The sequence below is a fragment of the Patiria miniata genome, unplaced genomic scaffold (genome assembly GCF_015706575.1).
Source record: "Patiria miniata isolate m_02_andy unplaced genomic scaffold, ASM1570657v1 HiC_scaffold_7, whole genome shotgun sequence".
In the NCBI taxonomy this organism is placed as follows: Eukaryota; Metazoa; Echinodermata; class Asteroidea; order Valvatida; family Asterinidae; genus Patiria; species Patiria miniata.
The window spans coordinates 7305988-7316741 of record NW_024037074.1 but is presented as its reverse complement, the minus strand read 5'-3'; the positions used below and the strand labels follow the sequence as shown (position 1 = coordinate 7316741).

Below are 10754 nucleotides of genomic sequence, written 5' to 3'. Positions count from 1 at the left end.
AAATAAAGCTTATGAATTGGGCTTTCATATATCCTAGATTTTGAAAGTGCTACATGCCGAACTTCACTAAAACAAGTTCCGCCATTGGGTTTCGTTTTTTTTGACACACCCTGTATAAGAATACACAAAGTATCTCACATATTTTTGAAGCCTATGAATATGACTAGAAAAATATGTGAATATCAGAAAAAGTATGAGTTAAGGTATGACCTCAGTTTGTTGTTGAGTACTGTCACTGAGTTCAGTCGCAAACACTCAAAGGTAATTTGAGTACAAGTTTGAGTAGGTTTGAGTTTTGGTTTGTAGTCTCATCTTTGGATGAGTTTAAGGAGTTGACTATTAACTGAACTTGAGTACAACTTGAGTGTAACTACAAGTTCAGAGACACAGAATGAGTAACTTTAAGAGTGCTCACAAAAATCTGACTACAAGACTTAAGAGTAGTGAGTAATACGAGTACAGCCGTTAGTATTTGAGACACAGAATGAGTAAAACTAAGAATGTACAGAAATACTCGACTGAAAGTATGAGTAGTGAGTACGAGTACAGCCCGTAGTATTTGATTACTCAGCATGAGTAAAACTAAGAATGCACAATAAATACTTGTACAAGTATGAGTAGTGAGTAATACGAGTACAGCCCGTAGTATTTTGATTACTCAGAATGAGTAAAACTAACAGTGTACACTCGAGTAAAAGTAAGAATAGTGAGTACTATGTTTACAGCTCTTAGTATTTAATTATTTAAAAGAGTATTACTCTTTGCTGTATGAGTACCTCATGAATATGAGTGTAAAGACAGAATGAAACTCTTGTATTCAAGTTTGATGTGGATTGAGTTCGAGTATAAACAGGAATCATTTGAGTTCAGGCTTCGATATTTAAATGTAATTTACATGACTATTTCTGACATAACACAAGTGTATCTTTGTGAAGTATTTTCTTCTCACTTTGTAAATACTTAAAGTGCAAATGATATTGCAACTCTCAGGTTGACTTAAAAGTGGAGAAAAGTTTATAATTCACCGATATAATTCACCGATATCGACAGCATTTTTCCTATTTTTAAAAATTAACGGTGCAATTGTAAGTATCGGGCCAAAGATTCTTCAAAGGGGTTGTGCATTTCTTTTCTTTTTCTTTTTCCCAGTTTTTTTCCTTCTCAGAATTGTCTTGAAGAGGAATTCATGAATGTCTGATGTCTTGTAGCTTCTAAGGCTAGAAAATCTACTTAGCAAGGTTAACGTTCTAAGCAAAAATATCAGATGGTAACCAGTCACACGTAATAGACATTACATGACATATTTGACTGGTGACCTGCTTCTGTTAATTAAGCAAGTATTTCCTTTGCTTAAGCAAATTTGTTTGATAAGCAGTGAAATATGAAACACCGTTGATTTTAGTTTACGTCTTGGGCCAATGTGGGAGGGGCTAATGATTTAAAGGAGGGGTGTATTAAGCCCTCTATAGTCTCTGATAATCATAAGCGATCTGTCACTTATTGTAAAAGGAGCCGACTTTGTATCATTTCATCATATCTGTAAAAACGAGGCGACAAAATATGGAAACAAAAAACTTATTTCATTAAGTATGTGTACGTGCATGTATATAATCCAATCTGTAATAAACAAGAGTCATTTATATATGGATATGTTTTTGTAGATCGGTGTTAAGGTGGATGTCCTCTTTTGAGTCAGTTGTTTTTCTGTAAATTGGATGTGGCACGGTCATTATAAACTTTCAGAGACTGACCGAAAATATTTGTCGTGGAATGACCACCAACGAATCGCTTAAAGTTAGCATCTTATAATTATATTATAAACCAAGTCAGGTTGGCGTAGCGGTACTTTCCTCGCCTTCCACCGCTGTGACCCGGGTTCGAATCCCGCCTGGGCCAATATGTGGATTGGGTTTTCAGTCCCTGCCTGATTCCGTGGGTTTTCCCCAGAATATTCTTCTGGGCTTTTCCTCCCACCTCTAAAACTGTAACTTCTTCTCATTGTCTTCTCTCCATTTATCCATCCTGTTATTGGCGCTTGCGCTGTTGGATGTGGCTGAAATAAAATAAAAATAAAACTTTTTATGTTTTTAGCCCCAACACGAGTGACACAATTGGCCTGAAAATTCTACCCAAGGTGTCGTTTCCCATGTTCGATAAAACAAGTTTTGCGTGTTCTCTTGACGTAAACATTTGAGATTGCGGACTGAATTTATCGCCGAGGAAGACCTATCTTTTTGGTCATCTGTGCCTGTGGAATACAGTCACACGGAGTTCGCTCCCTGAAGTCGATAAAACATATTTGTTTGTATTTCACAATTCTTGATGGAAAAGAAAAATCGGTGTAAACAAAACCGGCATGCGTTGTCGTACGTGTGACCTGCTAGTTAATTACCTCTCGCCAGTAGTTGTTTTGCGCTACATATACCAATCACACGTACGCGTTGGTAAAAACATAGAGCAACCTTGCTTGTTTTAAGAGGAACACAGGGAATGCTTTCAACAACTTAAAAAATCCAGAGTACATGACTAATCCCACCAAAACCATCTCACTGATACGAGACGCCATTTTTGCAAACGATTAACTTGAAGTTGTTTGCGCAACAGAATGCTCAAGGGAAAAAAGTTCACGGCGATTGAAAGTTTCGACCAAGGAAGTACAGGTCATAATGTCCCGCCCAACCAAATATATTTGTTTTCATCTGTAGAGATTACATCCCTTATTGTCCTGACTCTTTCCCATCCCACCCCCTCCCTCGGCAGAAAATATCGACCAGTCCAAAAGTTTGACCGATAGATCATTGTGAGCACGCTACACTCGCCGGAGGCCCCCATCAATGGCGAAAGTATTGCGCCGGCTGTTGTTTAAATGATCGAACTTAGCACGGGGCTTGAGCCATTGAAAGGGGCCTCCCGCGAATATTCAGTGGTATCCGGATTAGCCTGTGGCACAAGCCGAACTCAGTAAAGAATTTAGGTTATTTTCAGGAAGGTGATATTGCGGTACATGTATTAGAAAACAAGGGTATCCATACCGATAAAGACAAGTTTTCGATATTGTTTTTGCCGTGGTTTTTTGTTTGTTTGTTAGCTGCTTGATAAGATAAACAACTAGGACGCGGTGAAGCTCGCATTGGTACGGAAGCCTTGTCTGCAACCAATCCGTGTTCAGTCGGTTATCAGCGACCACGTCGCCTGCTTCGGTCCGCTCGCCTGCCCCGGTTATAAAAATGCTCCAAAATGCCCAAGTCTCAGTACTTGCAGTTGTGCTTCTCGAGACAAGGCTAAGAGTATCACCAGCATCACATCATGAAGTTCTTCATTCCTCTTGCTTGCCTTTTGGCGGTACTGAGTAAGTTCATACATTTGGTGTTTTATGTTTTACACGGTGTCCCTTGTCTGGGCGATCGGAATGATCTATCCATTGCTTTATCAAAAATCAAGTTATTGTAGGCCTACACCCCTTGGGTTCAGTTTACTCTTATTGCATAGAGCCGGTGTCATATAAAAATCAGACTCCTCTGAAAATCAGACTCTTTTACCCTATTATCGGTTAAACCCTCTCACGTGACCTAGTCCTAATATCTTGCTCAATGCTACCAATGAGTCCATATTTCATGAAGTCCTAATTTCACGCTACACCTTGATACAAAAAAGTCCCATTTCTTTCGTGAACAAAATCTGTTGAACGTACGCGGTAGTCGCAAGCTATTGCAATCACACACATTAACATCTTGGTCGGTCGGCTGTTTTTAAAACATCAATTATTGTTAATTCAACAACTTTATGTGTAGCACAGCTCCACCGTATGACAACAATACGCGTTCATGTTGTGGCGTCCATATCTAGTTACTTTACGATTCTTTATTATCATTTCCATTTTTCCTCCAAGTTTACTGTCGTCCGTCATCGTTTTCCCCGTAGTTTTATATTTTACTCCATTTAGCTGTTTGGTTCGGAAATTAAGAACGTTATATTTCTGTTTTTATTACAGCATGCAGACAACTTAATTTTTTTTTCCTTATTTTAAGTTTAGTCAGTAAATAAATGTTATAAAAAAAGCAGACTGTTCTGGACAGCTGGTCGATAATTGTTCTTAATTGTTTGGTACTTTTGTTATAATGGTTATACTTGATGTTTTTTATGTTACAAAGTTTAAAACAGTAATTGCATGGTCCTCATCCCCAATAAAAATCACATTTAGAGGCCAAATTATAGTCTGAAATTTAAGAGCTTATTTTCAAGACATATTTAGGATAAATATGCAAATACATTCAACAACAACAAAAAATCGAACGTTTTCAAATGTCTGGTTTGGACAGAACACACTACGAACTTAACGCTACAAGGGCCTCCCATTTGCTTGTTTGCATTTTACAGTATTGCTGCTTTAGATGAATGTAAGCAACCAAAATGACTCTTCGTCATCTCCCTTACTGCGAAAACAAAATAATAAAGGATTAAAATCCTCTTTTTTTTCCTACCGAACATTGCAGCCCCGGCTTTGGGTGAACTGATTGTGGGTGGACATGAGTCCACACCTAACAGCCGTCCGTACCAGGTCGCGCTGTATTCCAGCACCACGTGGCAGTTTTGTGGCGGCACCCTGGTCCACAAAGATTGGGTTGTCTCCGCTGCCCACTGCGTGTAAGTATCACTACAGGTGTCATATGAAAATTGGACTCCTATGGAATCTGGTCTCTTTATGGACTTCAACCCTCACACGTGACCTGTCACTGCCAGGCATGCGCATTACAACCAATGCGTATTTCATACAGTCCAAGTTTCACACTACAGACCATTATCATGTTGCGGCCATCTTGATTTTTCCCCATTCATTGTTTTTTTTTATACCTTTTAACTTCATTCAATAAATTATTGTAATGTAAGAATAGCAGTATAAATAACTGAAAAGCCTACCCTGTTGATAAAAAACTAGTATATATAAATGTCTCGCATAATAACAACAAACAATGGTCTAATTTTGAGAAGGGATTGACTGTTCGGTGCGTGTGCGTGAGATCGAGAGTAGATATCAACTTAAAATCTGGAGGGGAAAAAAAGTCCCGTAAAAATTGCATCAGGAAGGGTCCATTAGGGGATGAAGGTGGCCTGATATTGACAATATCCATCCGTTTGGTGACGCTAGCGCTGTAGGTTATTGCAAAGAAGGCGTAATTCGTCGCATATCTGACGAACCGACGAATACGCGCGATTACGCGTAAACGCAATTCTGAGAAAAACGCGTTTAAAGTTGAACACATTTTACGTGTCCCTTTTCGATGCTACTTTCCCCTTTTGTACATTCTTAATTTATTCAAGGTAGTTATTTGATTGTTGAAATATATCTATTCATTTGTTTTTTACTCGTAAGACTAAAGGTTTGTCTAATTTTTGCTGTGAAACTTATTCGTCACTTCGCGAGATAAATTTAAACGTCATTGTGCTTATTCGCCACGTAAAAATATCTTATTCGTCACTTTGTAAGATAACATTTTGACTGTGCGCGCGTTTTTGCATCACAAATCCATTGCATATTCGTCACTTCTTTACAACACTACGCGCATTTTCAAAGAAATGTGTTTGTTTTACAAACATTTTCTATTTTCTTTTAAGGAAAAAATATGGTAACACTTAAACCCCACGTTCGAATCCAAGTACTTGCTATAATGTTTTAATAATATACAGTTGCCTAATAAAAAAGTTATTAAAAAGGAAAATATCTCGAATGGACGCAACAAAATAGTAGGAACACAAAGCTGTGAATGCAAACTAACAACGAACAACACTATTTATTCATTCATTCATTCATATAAGACAGCAATTGTTTAAAAAACAATCAGGTTTGTCACAAAATCCCATAATTATTGTCTTCTAGGGTACAATAATCTCAGTAACGGCTTGTTATCCTTAGGCATTCTGCTTTCATTAGCCGCCTAAAGGGCTCCGTTTTCGAGAATACAAAACCTGTATCTCGAAATGAATTTTGGGTATCCTATAAAACGTCGTCTTCATTATCCTAATCATCACTCACCAGCTAGACACACGTTATTTCAGTATAGGCTCATTCCAATGAGGTTTTTCTGCTCTAATTAGCCACTTAAAGAGGCTCCGTTTTCGAGAATATCTCGAAATGCAGTGTTTTGGGTTTCCTTAAAAATGCCGTCTTTGAAAGAAAATCTACAAATAAAACATAGTTTTATGTCATCATCCCAAGTATCACTTCCTGGGCACTCTTTATTTTCATTGTGGGCTTTTTCCCATGAGGTCTTATGCTCAAATTAGCCACTTAAAGGGGTTCCATTTTCGAGAATATCTCGAAATGCAGTATTTCGGGTCTCCCATTGAACGCAGTTTTTAAAGAAAGTGTACCGCATATGTTTTGAATAAATACTATTTTTATTTAATAATCCTATTTTCACCTTCTAGGGTGCACTTCATTTCAGCATTGGTTTATTCCAATAATGTATTTTGCTTTAAGTAGCCGCTTAAATGGACTCCGTCGAAATGCAGTAATAATGCTTTCCTATGAAACGCCGTTTATGAAAGAAAGTGGACCGCACGTTTAAAAAAAATATCCTAATTTTTATCCCCTAGGAGGCACTTTATTTCAGTATGGGCTGATTAAAATGAGGTTTTCAGCTCATATTAGCCACTTAAAGGGGACCGTTTTCGAGATTTTCTTGAAATGCTGTAGACCTTTTGTGGAATTCCTATAAAACGCCGGTTTTGAAGGAAAGTATATCGCACGTTTTAAATGAATCCCAGTCTGTATAAGCCTGTCCGTCGCGCAGTCCTAGCCTAGTACATTTTGTACTCCGTTCATTTTAGGATTACAACTCTACATACACAAAATTACATAAAGGTGAAGTAGTAACGGTTATCTCTTTTTAGTCATCATTATAATGTTGCAGCGCCGTTAGTTTGTTTTGAAAGCTGACGGAAAGCGCGCGAAACAGAAGATCCCTGGTTCCCTCATACGCCATTCAATTATTAAGACGGGTGTGTGCGTAACCAATGAATAACTGGTTATTCGTCACTTCGTCAGATACTGGATGCGCGCTGTTCTGATATGACCAAGCGTCGAATAATTTATTCGTCAGTTCGCAAGACAAAGTTTTTCCGATATGTGCCGATTCGTCACTTAGTGGGTTTCGGAACAACAAAAATGAAGTGTTTTCATGAATTAAAAACCTAAAAATCTGAAAATTCGAATATTTTTAACCATAAAACTCAATTAATAAAAAAAACTCCAAAATGACCGATTCGTCACTTCGTCAGATATGCGACGAATTGTACTACCCTATAACTGGTCAATGTGTTTAGTATATATTATAGTAAAACTATTTTTGTTATTCCTCGACAAACAGGTCGAGCAGCTCTTTCTGGGTAGGCCTGGGTTACCATGACAAGTACCAGCACAGTGTGAGTGGACAGCAATACATCAAGGGCACATGGTACCGTCACCCCAACTTCAATAGCAACACATTGGATAATGACATCGCATTGGTCAAGCTGGCCTCAAGTGCCAACACCGGTACAAAGATCAAAACTATCCCCATAACCAACAAGTACCCAACTGCAGGGAAGACACTGCTCGTGAGCGGATGGGGAACCGAATCAAGTAAGGTTTTCGTTAAGGAAATGAAAGAAATAGACAAACAAACAAACGACTAACAAAACAAGATCGGTGGGCTGATCGATTGGCTGGCCGGTTGGCTGATTGGCTGGCTAGATGGATGAGAGGGTTGGTTGGCTGGCTGGCTTGCTTGCTAGCTTGTTGGATGAGTTTGCTGGCTTGCTGGATGGCTCCCCAAATGGACTGGCTGACATACTGGTTGGCTGGCTGGTTAGTTGGCCAGCTAGCTGGGAGCTGGATGGCTGACTAGTTGACTGGCTGGCAAGCTGGCTGGATGACTTTACTGGCTATAGCTGGCTCCCCTGGGCTGGCAGGCTGACTGACTGACTGGATGGCTGATTGATTGGCTGACTGGTTGGCTGGTTGGTTGGCTGGCTGGTTGACTGGCTAGTTGGATGGCTGACTGGATGGGTTTGCTGGTTAGCTGGCTTACTTGGCTGGCAGGCTGGTTGGCTGGTTGGTTGGCTGGCTGGTGGACTTGAAAGCTTGATCGCTGGCTGGATGAGTTTGCTGGCTAGCTGGCTTACTCCCCTGGCAGGCTGGCTGGCTGGTTGGTTGGCTGGTTGGTTGGCTGGCTGGTCGACTTGCTAGCTGGATGGCTGGCTGGAGGAGTTTGCTGGTTAGCTAGCTAACTCGGCTGGTTGGTTGGCTGGCTGGTTGACTGGCTGGTTGAATGGCTGGTTGGTTGGCTGGCTGGTCGACTTGCTAGCTGGATGGCTGGCTGGAGGAGTTTGCTGGTTAGCTGGCTAACTCGGCTGGTTGGTTGGCTGGCTGGTTGACTGGCTGGTTGGTTGGCTGGTTGGATGACTGACTGGTTGATTGACTGGATGAGTTTGGTGGCCAGCTGGTTGACTGGCTGGCTAGCCGATAGGCTGGTTGGTTGTCTGGTATCGGTCTTTCCATGGTTATTTCCTTGATGTGTGTTTCCATGAACTTGGATATGCTTGCAATTTCAACAGAATCTGATCAAACAAAAACAATTATAATTTCATTTATATTTTGTTAAATTCAGGCGGTGCTTGGACTACTCCTACAAAGTTGAGGGAAGTGGAGGTGGACGCCCTGTCATTGAGCGCCTGCAAAGCTGACTACGGATCCTCAGCAATCACCAGCAACATGTTCTGTGCAGCTAGTCCCGGCAAAGACGCTTGCCAGGTACATGTTGCAAATTGTCGTTCAGTCTCTTTTTGTCATCAATCTGTGATGTTTAAGCATATTATTTTATACTCTTTCCACACCTCATTAACGGTCCCCAACTGCCTAAGGTTTTAACACACAATGTACGTTGCGCGCGCTCGGTATGTCCCGCACGAAATTATTTTGTATGCAACAAATACAGTTAGTTACAGTAATGCACATGAGTGAAACACATCTCTTGGAAAACTAAATGTCACCTGCTTATCATAAATCAGTGATCTGAAGGCTTGAGGTTCCAGGTTCAATTCCTTGAGGGTTTGTCATTGCCAATTTTCCCCAAAAGTGAATTTTGATCCCTACATTGTGTTTAATCAACTCCTGGTGGTCCATAAAATAAAATTCGACTTTCTCTTCTCAACTGACGCATGCGCATTACGGTAATTGACTTTACTTGGTTGCATAACAAAATAACTGCGCAATCTACTGATCATGTGCGGACTTCAATGTGAGAAATGCTTGGTAGTGACACTGAAATCCCAAAGTCACATTTGAAATGGGTAACAATGTAATTTTCTGGGTACAGACCGTATTTAATAAACATTTTGCTACGCCGGAAATAACACGCGCACGCACCTATGGATGCCGCTGATAGCGGCTACTGTCATTTCCCATAGACGTGAGTGTTATTACCAGCCCTAGCCGGCTCGGGTTCTTCTCTTGTCTATACCTGTTATCTGCCCCAAATCCCGACCTCTGTTGACAGATTTGGTCCCTTTCTCTCTCACTGTTCAGGGTGACAGCGGCGGCCCAATCGTCAGTGGCCACGGTGCCAGCTCCCACTCGTCCAGTACCATTCTGGAAGGCATAGTCAGCTGGGGCTACGGCTGCGCCTCACCCTCCTATGCCGGTGTCTACACAACTGTAGGCAACTACTGCAGCTGGATTTCTAGCACTACTGGCGGAGCCGTCAACTGCTAGTGCCACCGAAAGAGCCAAGCGATTGACCCACGATCCCGCTCGAAAATATAGCAATGGACGGGGCGATCGTAGACACTATCGTCAGTCCTAATACCGTCACTTCCGCAAGATGAGATTGGACACAATAAGAACAGAACATTTCAATGAATTAGTGGTAGTAAACTTAGAGTAGTGTTAGAAAACTTAGAGTATAGTAGCCAATGCATGCAGTGAAGAGGTGAAATCAACAAACCTTGCAACCACTTCTCTCTCCCCACCCAGCTCTCTCCTCTTCTCTCTGTCTTTCTTTGTTTCTTTCACAAAAACGGATACCAAAGCTTTAAGCCAAAGTCTGTAGTCGATTTTCCAGAGTCAGTGGGATAGCTTTCATTTATCATCTAGCTTGTATACCAAAGCGTGCAAAACTTGATTGAATAACCACAAACAAAACTGACCACCCTTTCAAATAACTCGTCGGTCTTCTTGTCCGATTGATATATTTCTAATCTTGCTTCGACAAGCCGGTGCTGATGTCAGTGTGATGTCACGTGATTGAGCAAGACCCAATCCCTCTACTGCATTGCAGTGCATGTTAAATTTGAAGTGTTGATTTGAGCAATTAAAACAAAAAAACAAGCATATGTCAACGAAGTCTACAATGGTCCCATTATTGTTGATGGACGTTATTGCATACCGTGGAAGCGAAGGGAGGGGTAGGTCTCCCCCGCCCACTTTTTGAAAATCATGAATTTCCGTCCGAATGTTATCTGCGACCATTACAGACGCACTGTGCCCCTTGAACTTAGAAACGTCCTGCAAAGTATTACGAAACTCCAGTGCACCATCGCCGCAGTACGCACATACTCGGGTGCACACCTACGTGCGCACACCATGTGGTGTACAAGGATGCAACCCTGCACATAAATTCCCATAGACACTAGTGCTAAATGCCCATACTTCAAAATTCTTTTAAAAATACTCAGAACTCTCACAGGTATTTAAGCCGCACAAAAAAATGATGATC

General features: G+C 40.9%; 1 protein-coding gene across 1 annotated transcript; it reads left to right on the top strand.

Annotated features, from left to right (window-relative positions):
* The first annotated feature begins 3081 nt into the window (after positions 1-3081).
* On the top strand, positions 3082-10377 carry LOC119718818 (trypsin alpha-3-like). Its single transcript, XM_038188238.1, has 5 exons — positions 3082-3349; positions 4494-4644; positions 7368-7621; positions 8649-8791; positions 9566-10377. The coding sequence occupies exons 1-5, from the start codon at positions 3307-3309 to the stop codon at positions 9749-9751; spliced, it is 777 nt and encodes a 258-aa protein (XP_038044166.1). The 5' UTR covers positions 3082-3306; the 3' UTR covers positions 9752-10377.
* Positions 10378-10754: the final 377 nt, after the last annotated feature.